Source organism: Oryzias latipes, chromosome 19 (genome assembly GCF_002234675.1).
Source record: "Oryzias latipes chromosome 19, ASM223467v1".
In the NCBI taxonomy this organism is placed as follows: Eukaryota; Metazoa; Chordata; class Actinopteri; order Beloniformes; family Adrianichthyidae; genus Oryzias; species Oryzias latipes.
In genome coordinates, this window is record NC_019877.2 from 25374262 (window position 1) to 25392271 (window position 18010).

At 41.7% G+C, this 18010-nt stretch overlaps 2 protein-coding genes across 6 annotated transcripts in view; both read left to right on the top strand.

The window, feature by feature from the left end:
- Window positions 1–1132: 1132 nt before the first annotated feature.
- On the top strand, window positions 1133–6514 carry LOC101175552 (hydroxycarboxylic acid receptor 2). Its single transcript, XM_004086851.4, has 2 exons — window positions 1133–1519; window positions 5581–6514. Exons 1-2 carry the CDS (start codon window positions 1160–1162, stop codon window positions 6265–6267), a joined length of 1047 nt encoding a protein of 348 aa, XP_004086899.1. The 5' UTR covers window positions 1133–1159; the 3' UTR covers window positions 6268–6514.
- A 2346-nt stretch (window positions 6515–8860) lies between these two features.
- Window positions 8861–18010, top strand: part of LOC101175306 (NACHT, LRR and PYD domains-containing protein 12) — a 43781-nt gene continuing 34631 nt past the window's right edge. For 2 of the 5 annotated variants that reach the window (XM_023949377.1, XM_023949380.1), the window contains exons 1-2: window positions 8864–9128; window positions 11462–11575. In XM_023949377.1, coding sequence (XP_023805145.1) covers window positions 9010–9128; window positions 11462–11575 — 233 coding nt within the window. In that variant the 5' untranslated portion in view covers window positions 8864–9009. Of the gene's footprint in view, window positions 9129–11461; window positions 11576–18010 lie in introns of all 5 variants that reach the window. The other 3 variants (XR_002872090.1, XM_023949379.1, XM_023949378.1) reach the window with 3 other exon arrangements.

An 18010-nucleotide genomic window follows, 5' to 3' on the forward strand; every position in this document is an offset into this window, starting at 1 on the left:
CTGGGACATCTTCTTTATCCTTTACTGTGCAGGAGCTGCACAGTGGTGCAGTGTTTCACGCTTGCCTCACAGCAGAAGGTCCTGGTTTGAATCCCATTTGGGACCCTCCAGTATGGAGTTTGCTTGTTCTCCTTGTGCATGTGGGGGTTTTCTGCGGACACTCTAGTTTCCTCATTAATTCTTATTTATGTAAATTCATTTAATAGGTATTTTATTTTGAACATTCTGCCATTATGCTTTTACCTGTTCAGTATTTGATGGTGTCTGTTTTTAGGATTACTACTAATATGCTTAAGAAAAAAAATCACTAATATGAAATTACCAGTAATCGGTAATGGTAATTGGTATAGTATATGTATTGCAAAAAGTAATTGTATGGAATCTAACTTATACAAATAACCAACAAACTCTTGCTCCGTCAGTTTCACCTGATTGATTTTTCAGTTTTGTAGTCAACTTAAATGGACTCAACGACTTTATTTCCATCAACAGACTTGTGAATTACACTGAATTCTGGATCTTCCTTCATTGTCTGATATCATCATTCTTTTCTTTCTAACGTGTGCTTCAACCAAAAGAGTTTCCTCTCTTATCTGCTCTTTAGCTGAACCCATGTTTGTACTATATTTCATTTCACAATCCCCCCTAATACTTCCAATGCTTTTTACTCTTTGCCGACTGGTTGGAGTAAACCAGTCATTTGTGGGTTTTTCCACCTTATCCATGGCAATTTTTGCCTGGTAAACCTTTAACAATCCACCGATCCAGGGACCTGACGAAGCTGAACTGAAACCAGGCACTGGCACTGTGGATGAGTTACCTGAAGAAACTTGTAGCTGTTATTGTTTGGTGAGACCAGGTAGATCTTTGAAAACAGAACATCAACCTAGAAAACATGACTGAGCTCAGACAAACCAAACTCCAGAGCACAATCCTCACTCAGATGTTTGGTTTATTAGTGAGGAATGTGTCTACATGCAAACTGACATGCCTTTTCTTAAGGCACCTGAAATTCCTCAAGTTGCATGTCCTGACAGAAAAGCAGAAGTAGAGGGAAAGTTCTTAATGTCATAACTTCCTCTAGTTTGGCCACGCCTCCTTCTTTCTCAATGATCTCTTCTACAGCCTGCTCTTGTGTGAATGATCATAATTTGGGAAGATGTCATCAGGGCAAAACCTCAGTGCTGGTTGCCCACCAGTGGGCATCCAGCTGGAAGGCATCATTCTGCCTCCAGTCCTCACCGCTGATGTTGTTCTGGGGCTTCTGGGAAACATCGTGGCTCTGTGGATCTTCTGTTTCAAACTGAAGAACTGGAACCCCAACAACCTGTTCCTCTTCAACCTGGTCATCGCAGACTTCCTGGCATTAGTGAGCCTCCCACTGCGGATTGATGCTTTGCTCAGAGGCCACTGGGTGTTTGGAGATGTTGTATGTAGACTCAACCTGTTTATGATGTTCTCCAACCGGACTGCCAGCATCGCGCTCATGACAGTGGTGGCCGTTTACCGCTACTTTAAGGTAGGAAGGCTGACCATGATCTAATTCTACACCTGGGGGGATTCCAGAAAGCAGGTTATGCTAGTTAACACGGTAAGTTTCAGTCTAAGGAAGCAGATGACCTCAGCTTTTGGTTCCAAAAATGGAGGTATGTTTCAGGGTATGTCAAGTTGCCATAGCAACTCGTGCTCTGGTCTGCAGCAGGTTTAGTTGAAGGTTAGTTTGTTTTCAGAGAGGTGAAGCAGCATGGCGTGTCCATTTGAAGATGATTTAGTGGATGAAGAAGCTCAGATAATACTTTTTCCACCATGATAGGGTGAAAAGACCACGTATGAATGTTGGAAAGATAAACTTTTTACATTGATCTAACTTAATTATTTGCTTCAGTTAAGATAAATCATTTTTTTAGTTAAGTCAGCTTAAAAATAACAAATAGTTATCAGACAGTTATTTTACTTTCATTCAAATTAATTCAATTCCTTGCGAATTGTGGGATACCATTACCTTTGCCTGTCTGGACGGATTTGGGTTTAAGGGTGAGTTTTTGACCAAATGTGTTTAGTTGTTTAGCTGTTTTACTGTGTATTGCCTAGTTATTTGTCCTGTTATGTTTAATTCTTCCTGCACCATGAGTGAGAGATTGATGAGTTTACTTAGCACCACTAGTCCCTAATGCAAGAATGTTAAAGTCAGAGAACTAGTAACAGACTTCATGTTGTGGTTCCATTTTGTTTATTTCATTTTATTGTTATAAAAATGAGAATATCTGCAGCCTCTAACTTAGACAAATGAGAGTTCAAGAAGTACAATAAATTTAGATGGAAAAACATTTAATTTAATTATAGTAACATGACATTTAGTTAGATAAATATGTAAATTTGAGTTGTAAAAAGAATTATTGAGTTGGATAGACATAATAAATTAGGTTGAATTAATTTAACTCAATTACTTGTTACCAATTCAAGACCTTAATTTAAGTTGGCAAAGTTGGATTAGTTATATATACACATAAATGTATATATATGTCACTATGAAAATAGACATGATATGGAAACTCATGCGTCTACTTTGTTCGTTATTTTTCTCCAAGCAAAAAACATGCACACGCATTTACAAGGGTTACCAAGTTGAGCGTAATTACGCTAATTCATTTCCGGTCTTTTGGAAATGACATACCCAGAGTTAGCAAGTTCAGGCGGATTTCAGCCAGAGTTCAGAGTTAAAGTCAGGGTAGTTTAAACATACTTTCTGGAATACCACTCTGAGGATGTTTGTGCATGACAGAACTGAACCGACGCCTCCAAAACCCAAATCTGGTTCACTGACTAAAGATTGGAATTTTCACCATCCAATGAATACACATTTTAGCTTTTTTAACTCTATTCTGATCATTTGACAACAGCAGTGATAAAATACCAAACTATCACCATGACATTATTGCAATATAAAAAAGGTCAGACCTTATTCTTTGTTTTCCAACTATAGGCGTGATTTAAATAATGCTTGACTGGAGTTTTTGCTTTGGTGGAATCTGTGCCCCCATCCACCAGGGAAACATTTTATCCGTCTAACTTCCTCAAGCAATAAACCTTTAACACCAGTGATGTCATCAGCTATTTTTAATGCAGGGAAAAAGTGAATTTCCATATGAGCTTGCACCGTTACGCAACACTCTATGTTGGTTAAACTACCATAAAGTGTTGCATAATGACGGAAAGCTGCTTTTATCCGCTTCAGTATCAGCGGATTTAAGTCGACTGCGTGAACACTTCACTGCTGAAAAGTGTTAGCTAACTACATTATTGCGTCAACGGTTGAAGAGATACGGTAGTCGAAATGCGACACCGGATCATGGAAGAGCAACCAATAATACTCAAACATTCATTTGAACCTGTTTTCCACAGAGTTTGTGATAAAACAACACAAGATCAAACATTTCTTTCCTTTAATCTATATATGTATAGACAAACTGATTTTCTTCTTCCTGCCTATTGGCTGCTCCCTGGTTGTCCTAATCAGTCAACCTCCCCCTTCTAACAATCTCTTCTGCATCATTCTCCCCTAAATCCTAACATCTTCTTTCTCTACATCCATGAATGTCCTCTTTGGTCTTCCTCTAGACCACGGGTCTGTAACCTTCGACACTTAAAGAGCCATTCTGCTCAGTTTCTCACTGACAACAGCCCAGTATGAGCAACAAAGTCTGACTTTAGAAAAATAAGAATTTATATTCATGTTATTCTTTCTATCATGATAAACATAACATAACTATTGTTGTGGGTTGTTTGGCACAAATAAAAAAAAACACAAGGACAAAATAACTTTTTTTTCAAAATATGAAATTGGTTACATAGGATCATCTCAATGCAGTAAATGTAGTAGTGCATTGTCAGTGATTAAAAAGAAAAAAAAACATTTCTTATGTTGCAGGGGCCAAGAAGGGAAAACTACCACAAAGCAGGTTACGAAGATTTATTAATACAAAAACCCCGTCATGAGTAGAATAAAAATGTTGACCGTATCAATGACACCACAGGAGCATGCAGACAAAAAAAAACACAGTTCATGCACAACAATAAAAAATAAAAACATGCAACGTAACTGTGATGCACAGCACTCGGTGGGATACGGCACCCACCAAAATAACATGCGGGGTGAAACCTGAGGGAAGTGACTAAAAAAAAATGACAAACAGAACAGAGGGTAAATAGTCCGCTCCTGCACTTGATTAGTCAATCACGCTGGGACAGCTCCGTCAGGAGCGGACAAACAAAGTACAAAACATAAACTTAAACAGGACAGCAGGGCACAGTATTCCAACACTGGTGCGTCGCAAAACCTCACGCCCAGTCTTTAAAACCCCCCAGAAAAGCAGGATCTACCTCTGCCGTGATCCGCACTCTTTGCTCGAGCCAACTCACGCTGCTCTCTGAGCTAACCGGCTTTCTCACAGGAAGCTAGCGCCATAGCAACCACACGTCAACTTCCTTTTTAAACCCCCTGAACAATGGGTATAGAGACACCTACAGGTGACTCCCGTTACACTTATTTTACTGTTTGTAGGGAATCTTTGCCAAAAATTTCTCGATCTGTTAAAAAAATTCATTAGGTGTAGGCGACTCTAAGTGTATTTTTTTTAACCATATGGTGCACTTAAAACTCTTGATTTTGTTTAAAAACAGAAAATCTTCCTTGTAGTATGGTCCATCTCAATTCTGGTTGTTATCACTGACCTCCAATTCTCTGTGGTACACAACACACAAATACCAACAAAGACTTGTGATACGTGCTGTCCTTTATATGTGAATAACTTGAATAAAGTGTGAGTTAGTTTACTCTATTAAACATTTCTGGAATTTTATCAGAGAGCCACAATGGAGGCGTAAAAGAATCTCATGTGACTCTTGAGCTGCAGGTCTCTCCTGGTAGCAACATGCATTAATTCCTGATCCATCCTGGTCCTAAAGAGAACCTCACCATCTTCATCTCTGCTGCCTCCTGTCTTCTTCACCTTTGCTATTATTCTCGATGACCCTCTTTAGTCACACATCATAGCTAAAACCTTCCTCCACTTTTTTCCAACCTGCTTGCACACGCCTCTTTCCCACACCCTCCTTTGCCATGTGGAGGGTGTTGCTGTGCATTTCAGAGGGTTCATTTCAGTGTGTGACCGCTGCTGATTCAGAATTGAACTGGAGTTTGCCTTTGTAACCCTTGTGCTATCCTAGGCACTTTGATATTGGGAGTTGGGTCATCTAGACCCACTAGACAGTGCTCTGAACCTTTTTTCTTCAAGGATTTGTGATCTTCACTGGTGTCCATGGATTACATGAAATCTTTCCACCTTTATCCACCTTTGTCATGGTATGGAGAACACGTCAATGTAAGGGGGGGGGGGGTCATCTAAGATAGCACAAGGGTTTAAAATGTCTCAACATTTGGGGATTTTTAATCAGCTCTGGTGCTGGAATGATACGTATCTGTATACTATGTTCATGTTGTTATGACCTACAGAGCTTAAAAGCCTTCAATACATTATTGTTTTTAAAAACCAAATATTTTCCTTTGTCTTCTTTCTTCAGGTGGTCCACCCTCACCACCGCTTTAATCGCATGAGCAAGCAACAGGCCGGGTTCGTGGCGGTGCTTGTGTGGGTGCTGGTCATCAGTCCTCGCCTTCCCATGTTGGCTTACAACCACCTTAAGGGCAGCGGCAACAGGACACAGTGCTTCTTCTTCACCTCTTACAAAGAGGCTTCGAGTGCCATTATTTTCCTGGTAGGCATGCACCGTACCCTCACTGTGGTGGAGTTTATTCTCCCCATGACCCTGCTGCTATTTTGCTCCATCCGCATCTCCTGCTTCTTAAAGGGGAGGAAGTTGGGCAAATCGGAGAAGGTTGCCAAAGCCATACGAATGTGTGCTGCAATTGTGGCAATTTTCCTTGTGTGCTTCCTGCCCACCACAGTGACAACCATTGGGGTTTGGGTCATCCGCTCGTTCCGCCCATGGGACTGCGCATCATTCTACACCTTCACCCAGCTCACAATAGTTTCTTTGGGTCTAAACTTCATGAACTCAGCTCTGGACCCAATCGTCTACATCTTTTCCAGCTCGATGTTCAGGAAGGCACTGCTGGGGGCGCTGTCCCCCATCCTGGTCTGCAGGAAGGATAGAAGTGGAAGCTCAGAGTCTTCTTCTGGAACTCAGTCAACAAGTCAACATGAGCTGAAATCTCTGACGGAGAGCAGAGCCAGCAAGGCCATTTAAGAGGATATGGACGGATGCAGATGGGGCTGGCGTGCTGTTCAGTTTTCATCTTAATTTTGGGTTCTACCTTGGGTTCTTAACTTTTTTGTGCCTTCTCTGGCTGCTGCTTCCCAGGATCCTCTGTAGGTCATATCCTCTGATTCTGAAATGTCAGTGGGTCCTTTCAGCTTCAATCAACTCATGTGTGCCCACAGCACTGAAGACAGCAACTTTAGATATCCCCTATTAAACAGTTTATTTTCCTGTCCTTGTGGTGATTTGTTTGTTTCTTGATAAATTAAGTTGATGTTAATTTTTTTCAGCTTTATGATTCTTTTCATGTTTTTATTTTTTAAAAACATTTTAAAAGTTATGCTGTTTTAACATTATCCAGCATTCATGTTCATGTTTTAATTATCTTGTTCTCTGTTTTTATTTTTCCGGATTATTTAAATAATTCCGACATTTTCTTTGGTAAAAAAAAAAAAAGTGGATGTCTTGATCTTACAGGAACTCTTTCCACCTTTATCCACCTTTGTCATGGTAGGGAGAACACGTCAATGTAAGGGTTGGGTCATAGGATAGCACAAGGGTTAATGTATTTCAGAGATCAAGTAATAAATGGTAAATGGCGTACAATGTGTAGCACTTTGGCACATGGTCAGCAGGTCAAATGCTTGAAATAAATAAATCAAGATTAAGATCAAGATCAATTTTATTAATCCCTTTAGGGAAATTCAGTTGTAGTAGAAATACCATAAAATAAAAAAAATACAAAATATAGAGCCAAAACTCTACAAATTCTTATTTTCATGTACACTCATGGTTACCAGATGAATTGTTGAGTCTGATGGAGGACTTTATGTCCACGTTGAGTAAATAATGATCACGTCTTAATCACTGAATTCTGTTACAATAGAAACTAAAGGAAAGAAAAAAATGACAACAATTTTCGCAGAGGCAGAGTTGGAATTTTTAATACCAGCTTGTGAAGAATTTACACTTTTTGTTTAAATAAAACCCAAAAAAACAAAACATTTCCATTAACAGAAGAAAGAAACATGGATTTAGATTAACATATTTAACATTAAAAATCCTTTTTTTAATCAAATATCATAACTCTGAACGTGCCTTATTTTCTATGATTCATTTATCCGTTTTGTTCCCAGTTCAGTTTGTGGGGAGCTGGAGCCCATCATGAATTATTTACATGTGGTTTAACGTATTGGACTTAAACACGATTGACTATTTTCTTGCAGCTTATTTGTTTAATATTATTTGTACATTGACTGAAACATAAAGTGACTCCTTGCTTGTTCTAGATCCCTAAGAACTGTGTCCTGAAATACAAAAAAATTCTTCAAAGAGGAAATATGAGGTCATGGAGATATGCAGGCTATTAGGAATGTGTTGTGTAATATTCCTGTCATGGAACTTAATGAAAAAGGCTGAGGTCTATCTGTCTGATGGGGTCCACCACCACCTCCCTTCACCTCAGCTGAAACATTTGCTCTGTACTTGAATAAAGAGTGACTGTTGTTGAAGACATTCCTGGTTGCTCTTCTTCCTCAGAGTCCGCCTTCAGGATGAAAGGGACTCAGTGAAATTTGTCATTAGGTGTGTTTGAGATGACTTGCGCCTCGCCTTGATTGTGGGCAAGGCCAGACAGGTACAGGCGGGGCGAGGAAAGGCACCTGAGATGAGGGCCAGCGCTAAGCTACAGCGAGACTGAATGACAACAGGAAGTTGGGAATGTTATTTTTCTCCTTTTTTTAGATTTGTAAAATTTTGGGTAAGAATCTACAGATTTTCTAAACTGCAACTATCACTCGAAATGTGATGCTCCAGCGCTGTGACTGTATTAAAAATCTGCATTCATTTGTTTTTTTTTCATTTACACTTGTGTCGTGTATGTTTATAAAAAAGTTGGCCAAAAAAGCTTTTTTTTCCTGTTCTATTTTATTATTTTTTTAGAACTTCAAAAGATTACACACATATCCACCTGAATTAAACAAAAATAAAATAAAAAAGGAAAAATAAAATAACATACAATAAAATTAGGATTGTAGTCAAATACAAATTTTAGGGATGTTGTCATCCGGTTGTAGTTCTTCAACCAAAAGCAAGAATGACAGTTTACCACAATGCATTTAGTTTTTGTGGTTTCTGCAGGCAGGCTTAGGGAAAAATCTCTGCTGCACTCACCTAGGTGGCACCTTGCACCCACCCCTTTCTCCCCAATATTTTTACGAGGATTCATAAGATTGATGATCTGATTCACATCAGGACTTGTGACAATCTGGCTTCAGTTTCAAGTCAGATGACCTTCATGATCCAACTTTCTGCAATTACCCAGACCTGCATGTGGATCAGGAAAACACTAGACACTGCCCCCACTTGGTTGTCATAACTCACAGCGTTTTTTTGTGTGTTTTTTTTGTTGCTAAAAGCTTACAGCAAGGCTGCAAAATGAATAAATAACAAAGTATATTTTCTAAGCCCTTAAAAATAAGAGCTTTGGCAAGAAGGAAGCAAAATGTCCCTTCAGCTTCTTTAATTGCCACCCGCCTCTTGGCCTCTTCACGTGCATGTTGGGAAGTCATGTGATATCCTGTGAGGAAGTGAGCTAGCTGATTGTTAGGACTCAGTGTTGCAGTTAGCAGGGTGGGAGACGTGTGTCTGTAGTTTGCTTCCTGTGTGACCTTTGAGCCCACATTCCTGTCCGTCTGCTGCTAAAGACCTACTCCACAGTGTCTACAGAGGATGAAGGAAGAAAACGAAGAGGAACAAGACGCTGGATCCAGTTTTATGGCAAAAAACGTTTGGACATGCCCAGATAAAGCTGTAGGGGACTTGGATATCTTCGGATTCTCCAGCTCAGAGTAAGAGAGAGACCCTCTGTGACCGGATGAGGATTCTCCCATTTGTTTCCAGCTCTTCATGGCCCAACGCAGCCATGTCTTCTGCTCTGTCATAGCTTTTCCCAACTCCTCCACTCTAACACAGCAGTGTCTCCTCACAGCGTAAACACACTCTGGAACAGAACTCCCCTCTTCCTGGTAATATGATGTCAGTCCTATTACTGCTCTCGTCTAGCTCCCAAAAGGACAATTTTATTATTAGAGGTCTAGATTTTTATACCTCCAGGTTGATTCTATCAAAGTAGTCAACTGGACGTCTCACCTCTCGCAGCCTCCACGGCTATGTTCACTCCTCTGGGTAAAAGTGTTGTGAGAAATGGTTGTAGATGGATGGAGAAATTGTATCTGTGTTCACAATTTTCATGGAGGAAAGGACTGTTTTTTTCTAACAAAAGAAAGAGGCAGTTTTTGGCTTGCAATTTGTAATGTTGTAAATTGAGCATCACCTATCAGATTTGAAAAAACAAACAAAAAAGGAAACAGGGTTACGAAGCTGAAGTCAACGTGCTTTTAAAGACTAAAACAATTTATTTAAAATGGTGGTTCAAAATACCATTGACTGTATAAGTGTCCTAAAGACAATGCAAATGTCTTCATTCATGCTGCAGAGCACTTTTCTGAGGACACTGGGAAGTTCTGCTTTGGTGCTGGAGCCTCGATACATTCATGTAATAGCGTTAGAAATAAGGGGGGAAAAAATGTTGTCCTCCGGACAACCTGGCAACATTTGGTTTTCCTCCCCAATTTTTTGTTGTCCTTCGATACCAATATTCAACAGCAATGAAACCTACTCAGATGTCAGTACTTACATCTTATTTCTTCTATACATCTAATATCAACTCCCTCTTATGATGGAAATTTAAAAAAAACTCTTTAAATATTAAAAACAAACTTTTTACTAAATATTGAAGCATCTGGTTACACAAAGTATTGCCAAAAACCTGAAACTAATATCTGTATCACTAGTAGCTTTACACAGATTTAAATATATTGGTTGTTTTTTTTCTTTGGTTTTGATAAATGTTGCTTAAAGAATATAAAATACAAAGACTTAAAATTAAAAATTTAGAATATCATATCAATCCCATGGAAAAGTTTTTTTTCAGCTCATGTCAGTCTGTTCTGTTATGAGTGAAAGTTATAGCGTTTTATGAATGTGTTTTAAATCTTCTATTAATGGCTTATTTTGAACATGTTTTTGGAGACCTTTAGTGGTCACGCCAGGCACTGTTGTTCAACGCATTTATTTGAATAATCTTTATTGAAAAGTGCATATGTAGAAACAGAAAGGATTCGCTAGCATGCACGCACTTCGTTTGTCAGTGGAAAGAATTTGCTGCCTACGACTCAATTCAGAGGTTGCCAGAAACTAACCCTTGAAACTTGAAAAATAGTCGAAAAATACCAAAATAAAAGACCTGGTTGTCACACGGACAACCATCAGGTTCATTTTTGGTTGTCCTCCATGAAATCTGGTTGTCTCAGACAACAGGATAACCGCTTATTTCGAACGCTGTGTAATCTTTTTGACTGAAGGGTTCAGTCTTCAAGGTCCAGCTGTGCATTCATGAAGAGTGACTTCTCCAAGGATCTCCTAATAAACTTCAGAGCCCTACATGGACCCAGTTCATGTAGTGAACTGTTTCAACAAAAACTGCAGAATACAGTTCCCTTCTTGTCTGGAGACTTGCTGTTGCCTCTAGCTGTTGGTTAAAACGGCTTAAAGTTGGTCTGAGGACTAAATCTTACCATGAGGACTGTGAATGTGAAAAACATCAACTCTGAAAAATGTGTTTTATTTTGGACACGAGCTCATTTAGCTCATGTAACTTCAGATGAAGTCTTCCGGACTCAAACCTTTCACATAACAGCAAAGTCGTTCAGCAGTGTTAACCAATATCTGTGCGATGTTGAATGAATGTAATATTGATCTTTTTAAAGTTGAGATTCAGTACTCTACCGTGTGGGACAGGTTAAAGTGTGCCGTGGCTCAGAAAAGGTTGAAAAACGCTGCCCTAGAGTACGTGATTCAGATTTGACCCATGAGGAAGGATAAAGAAATGCTTTGATGTTGATCATTATTAGTCAGACGTCAGAGCTCCAGTTTTGACAGATTTTTTCATAAAATAACTGTAAAAAAAATCTTCTTTTTTTTAACCATACAGTGTTAACAGTGGGTCTGTCGTTAGATTCAAATCTTGAAAAACTGATGGACAGTGAATCCAAATTCCATTAACTGTTTACCTCCAAACACAGCAGTTCCTCCAAAGCAACAATGACCTCTGTGTTTACAGATGTCAGCAGCTAAGACAGCGAGGTCAGTCTGCTGGATCCAGCTGTGAGTCCGTCAGGAGTGACTTCTCCAAAGATCTGCCCATAAACTTCAGAGAAGCCCCTGGACTCTCAGAGTAAGTCTTTCACATTTGACTCAAGATGGAGAAACACATCATTTTGATCATTACTGGTCTGAGCTTAAATGTTCATGTATGTACTCCAACAACAAAAACTGAAAGATGAACATCCAAAGAACCAGTAACTCCTGAATTATAATAAGTATTCTACTTTACATAGTTAGTAACAGTTCAGATGAATGGAGGTTTTGACTTTCTTTAGTTTCAATATTTTGGCTAGTTAGCTTTGTGTTTTGGTTGTTTGGAAAAAAAATCAAATGTCTGAAAATTTTTCTCCTTTTCTTCTTGAAAGCATTGCTTGTTTGTTTGGTGCTAATTTGTTGACAGAAAATAAAATATTTAATAAACAAACAGAAAAAGACAAAACCCAAGGAGCAACATAAAGGTGACACAGCAAAGCAGATGACCTGCCAAAACTGAACTGCAAACCATACACTTAAATAGGCTGACGCGAATTAACTAAAAGGACAACAGCTGTGGATCATGATGGACCGGGAAACAGTGTGACTGAGGGCAACTCAGAACATGACCAAAAAGTAAACAAGAACCCTTACACTAGGGGTGTAATATATATATATATATATATATATATATATATATATATATATATATATATATATATATATATATATATAAACACCCCTCTCATCCTCCACGGGTGGTTTCTCCTCCAAGCTCGGGTCCTCTACCACAGGCCTGGGAGCTCGAGGGTCCTGCGCAGTATCTTTTTTTTTTTTACTTGTCCTGTCCAACAGCTGGGCAGGCAGATGAGAGCTGAGGGCCTCTTGTGTTGGACATATTTTACTTTAACAATAAGGGTTATTAATCTTCAGACAAACCAAAGGTATGTCTGAATAAACCCCTTTTGTAATTGAGGCCAAACTTTATTAATTTCAACCATGTTTGAAAATCTTTGGTGTTGGACCGGACGGAAAAGGAAAGAAGGGATGAAGAGAGAGGGATGTTAGAAGGGGGGGGGGGGGGGGGGGGGGGGGTTAGAGGGTGATCATAGAAGGGGGGGGGGATAAGATATGAAGAAATATTTCATTCATTCAATCACGCAAACTATTAGTGCAAAGGTGAGCTAACACCTGTGCTCAGGTGAGTGTTTATGTTCGTCTAAAATGGATAGAGGAATGTGAAAAGAAGGAAGGAGAGTGCCCAGCCATCCCCACACCAAGACCCCCGCCGCAGCAGCAGCGGCAGCCGGAACCCCTGCAACGCCAGGTACCGGACCCGACCCCCCGACCAACGGAGCCCCCACCACCCCCCACCAGGCACCGGAGGCCCCGACCCCCACCCCGAACCACGGCAGAAGGGCAAGGAGCAGCGACGACCAGGCCCCCCCACCCCCTATGTCATGGAGTTAGCTATGGGAGACCAGAGAGACTGAATTCTTTCAAAGTTACTTGAACTTTGGGCTGACATTTTTTTCCAAGCTGATATGATCAAGCAGGAGATTTCTGTGTTGACTTATATTTATATTTTTCTTGTTTTTCCAAATTATTAAAATAGTTTTTTTAACAATACAAAGAGTTATGAAAATTATAGATACTAATCCTCTTTCTACATCGATGGCACTCATGTCACCAAGCACACAAAGTGACGGTGAAGCCGTGATTGAAACCTTAAGCCAGACTGATAGATCGGCACATACCTGCTGCCAGAGAGCCTGGACAGGCGGGCAGAACCACAGTGCGTGCATGTAACTGTCGGGTAGATTACTGTCACAGTGCTCGCAAATGTCTGAGTTACTGCTCAGTATCTTAGCTGTTTCTAGCACTGCGCTTTTCTGGACTGAGAGGTCTGAGGTCTTTCCAGGTATCTGTTGTAGCCATTCCTCCAGCTTGGGGGTTACTGACCCGATTACTCCAATTACCACAGGCACCACTGTCACCTTCACTTTCCATGCTTTCTCCAGTTCTTCTCTGAGTCCCTGGTATTTCTCCAGTTCTCATGTTCCTTCTTCCTGATGTTCCCATCGCTTGGCACTGCCACATCCACCACAACGGCTTTCCTCTGTTCTTTGTCCACCACTACAATGTCTGGTTGGTTCTCCATTACCATCCTATCAGTCTGGATCTGGAAGTCCCACAGGATCTTTGCCCTCTCATTCTCTACCACCTTCGGAGGTGTTTCCCATTTTGACCTTGGGGTTTCCAGTTCATATTCTGCACACATGTTCCTGTATATTATTCCAGCCACTTGATTGTGGCTCTCCATGTATGCTTTACCTGCCAGCATCTTACATCCTGTAGTTATGTGCTGGATTGTTTCAAGCGCCTCTTTGCACAGCCTACACCTTGGATCTTGTCTGGTGTGGTAGATCTGAGCCTCTATCGCTCTGGTGCTCAGGGCTTGTTCCCGAGCTGCCAGTATGAGGGCTTCAGTGCTGTCCTGTAGGCCAGCCCTTTCTAGCCATTGGTAGGACTTCTTGATATCAGCCACTTCAGTTATGGTCCGGTGGTACATCCCATGCAGGGGTTTGTCCTCCCATGAGGATCTGTCCTCCTTCACTGTATCCTCTGCTCTCCATTGCCTGAGACATTCACTGAGCACACTGTCAGTTGGGGCCTTGAACTTGATGTACTCATGCATCTTGGATGTCTCATCCTAGATAGTGGCTTCTACGCTCACTAGTCCTCACCCTCCTTCCTTGCGGCTAGCATACAGTCTCAGGGTGCTGGATTTGGGATGGAACCCTCCATGCATGGTGAGAATCTTTCGTGTCTTAACATCCGTGGTCTGTATCTCTTCCTTTGGCCATCTTATTCCTGCAGGGTATCTGATAACTGGCAATGCGTAGCTGTTTATTGCCCGGGTCTTAATTTTGCCATTGAGCTGGCTTCTAAGGACTTGCCTTACTCGTTGGAGGTATTTAGCTATTGCAGCTTTCCTTGTTGCCTGCTCCAGGTTGCCATTTGCCTGTGGGATTCCAAGGTACTTGTAACTGTCCTCGATGTCTGCTATTGTTCCTTCTGGGAGTGAGAACCCTCCTGTGTGGACTACCTTGCCTCTCTTTGTCACCATCCGGCTGCATATCTCGAGCCCGAATGACATCCCAATGTCAGTACTGTAGATCCTGGTGGTGTGGATCAGGGAGTCAATGTCACGCTCGCTCTTAGCATATAGCTTGATGTCATCCATGTAGAGGAGGTGACTGATATTGGCTCCATTTCTGAGTTGGTATCCATAGCCAGTCTTGTTGATTATTTGGCTGAGGGGGTTCAGACCTATGCAGAACAGCTGTTGGGACAGAGCGTCACCTTGGTATATTCCACATTTGATGGACACTTGTGCAAGTGGCTTACCATTGGCTTCAAGGGTGGTTTTCCACAGCTTCATTGAGTTTCCTATGAAGGCTCTTAGAGTCCTGTTGATGTTGTACAGCTCCAAGCATTCAGTGATCCATGTGCGTGTCATTGAGTCATAGGCTTTCTTGTAATCAATCCAGGCTGTGCACAGGTTGGTGTGTCGTGACTTACAGTCTTGAGCGACTGTTCTTTTGACCAGGAGTTGGTGTTTGGCTCCTCTGGAGTCTCTACCAATGCCTTTCTGTGTGTTGCTCATTGTGACGGTGTGGCACCGTCAGACGATGAGGGGGGGGGGGGGGGGGGGGGCGGCACACCGTGACTTATTGTTTGTGCATTTGTGTATTTTATGTTTTAAAATTACGACCTGTGGTGCCACCTGGACAATAATTGAGAGCAACGCCCAACAGGCGTGGCTTAAAGTTCAAAAGGGAGCACCACAGGTAGTGAAATGAGGAGTAAAACGGAGGTGTCAGGTGCTGTGTGGCCCTGCGTAGAGCTATTGTGTCCTGAAATAAAGACAGAACCTCCTCACCTTGGCTCCTCTGCACCATTTCGTGGTGGGACCCCGTCACACTCATGTATTGATCCATGTGCCTATTTATCTTGGTTGCAATGATGCCTGACATGAGCTTCCATGTTGTGGAGAGACAGGTTATTGGCCGGTAGTTGGGTGGGACTGCACCCTTTGAGGGATCCTTCTGGATCAGGATCATTCGCCCTTCCGTTAGCCATTCGGGGTGAGTCCCATCTCTTAGCAGCTGGTTCATTTGTGCTGCCAGGCGCTCATGAAGTGCGGTAAGCTTCTGTAGCCAGTAGGCGTGTACCATGTCAGGGCCCGGTGCTGTCCAGTTCTTGATACCTGAGACTCTTTCTTGGATGTCTGCCACTGTGATGGTTTCTGGATTCTGTTCAGGGAGGTTGCTATGTTATTTTCTCAGAGAGACCAGCCACTGGGCATTACTGTTATGTGCTGTCTCTTTCTCCCATATACTTTTCCAGTACTGTTCAGTTTCCAGCCTTGGTGAGTCTGCTCGGCTGTTTTGACCCTGCCACTGAGCGTATACTTTCGCAGGTTGAGTTGCGAAGAGCCTGTTTATTCGTCTGGCTTCATTGTCTCTTGTGTACCTCTTTAGGCGGCTTCTCAAGGCTAGGAGCCTTTGTTTGGTAGTTTCCAGTGCTTCAGGTACTTGCTTTCTCATTGTACCTCTTTGAGCCTCTGTCAGCTTACTCACATCCTTCCGAGTTGCCTTGATTTTGGCCTCTAAACGTTGCTTCCATGGTGGGTATTGTTTTCTCCCATGGTTATTCTCATAGCCAAGCATCTCAAGGATCACTGCTGCTGAAGTGTAGACCAGTTCATTGGTTTCTGTGATGGTTGTGGTAGGAATCGCCCTCAATGCTTCATTTACAATTTCCAGTAGACTTTCTGGCAGTGCATCACTTAACCGTTGTAGCTGGTGTCGGGGTTGCGTAGTGTTCATTCTAGACATGATCTTGTCTTTCAGGTCAGTTGCTGCCTCGCTCAGCATATCTGTAGTTGTTGGGGCTGTGTACCAAAGCCCAGGGTGGGAGTGTGGTATAGCCTCCTCTCTGACCTGTTGTTCTGGCTCTCCCGTGGTATTGTATTGTGTCGCTTCAATCTCAAGTTGTGACAGGAGTTGCCGCTTATGGATGTTCAAGCCTTGGGCTACCAGTTGTTTGGCAGTTAGCCTTGATTGTGGGTTTCAAAGCATCTATTCATTCCACATTCTCTGCATGTTTCCCCTCTGGGTGGGATTACTTGAGTAGTAGCATTCTAACAGAACTTTGTTCTCACATCTAGTCCATTTCCGTCTTGTTCCAGAAGCCCACTTTCCAGTAGGGACCTCTGGTCCCCCAGCACCTGACGCAGACCTTGTTTGGCCGGGCAACGTCTGAGCCGGCATGACATGTTGTTCATTGTCTCTCATGTTGTGAGGTTGGCGGTAGCGTTAAGGGTCTTGCCTGCATGGAACCCTCCATGCATGGTGAGGAGCTTTCGTGTTTTAACATCCGTGGTCTGTATCTCTTCCTTTGGTCATCTTAATATTCCTGCAGGGTATGTGATAACTGGAAGTGCGTGTAATGTTCTTTCTTAAAGAACTTAACTTTAAATATAATATACCACAAAACAGGCCAAGAAACGGTCTCATTCACTGTTTTACTTCCACCATCTTGAATCTCATACCTATTCCACAAATCCCGCGAGACTTTACAACAGAACCTTAGCAAATCACAGTGACACCTAGCGGTCGGAAAATTACATCCCTCTTTAACTAAAATAAAAATGCACTGCATTATCATGTAAACTTTGACAAGACTTAGTTTAACTAAAAAAAAAGAATAACCAAACTTAGCTGCTTGTCATCCATTCTAGGTAACATTAAATAATGAGAACATTTCCATTACCTGTGACAAATATTTAACCATCTTACATATCAAGTACTTGTTTTGGTTTAACAACCCATCCAGACTTTGGGACGTACACAGGCGGATGATCATTTGGCAAAGTGTCCTTTTCTTTACTTTGGGATTCAGCAGGTGTTGCCTGATTGATCTTCAGTTCCTTGACACTGAGGTCAGGCTGCTGAACTTCTTCCGCGCTCTGGACTTCTTTGCGGTCAGAATATCTCTCTCTCAGATGACGCCTGTTTCGTCTCAACGTTTGTCCTTCAGTTGTTGTGATGTGATAACTTCTGTTTGTATTTGCTGGTTGAGATACTGTTGCTGGTTTCCAGGAACCATCTTCTTGCTGGTAAGAAATGGATGTACCTGCAGATAGTCGGGTGAGAGGTTTAGCACATTTGTTAAAGAATGTCTGTTGACGCTGCTGGCAAACTTCCCTCTTAAAGCGCACACTTTCCTGACAGGTAACTTGTGGCTTCAGCTGCTCAGGTGTGTTGGGAAGTACTGAACGTAGTCTGCGGCTCATGAGTAGCTGTGCTGGTGAGTAAAGGTTGTCAACTGGGGTATTTCTGTATTCAAGTAAACTTAGATTGTCACTTATGACGATTTCTGTTGTTGGAAAATATAATCTGTCGCTTTGAGATTACTTTCCTTTTTGCATCTTCAAAAAGGTCGAGAAGAAGAAAACCACGGG

Bases quoted from the DNA above. Each gene is read 5' to 3' on its own strand.
- LOC101175552 (XM_004086851.4), top strand. From the start codon at position 1,160: ATGTCATCAGGGCAAAACCTCAGTGCTGGTTGCCCACCAGTGGGCATC. The intron at 1,520-5,580 runs GTAGGAAGGCTG...TTCTTTCTTCAG, and splicing joins CCGTTTACCGCTACTTTAAG to GTGGTCCACCCTCACCACCG.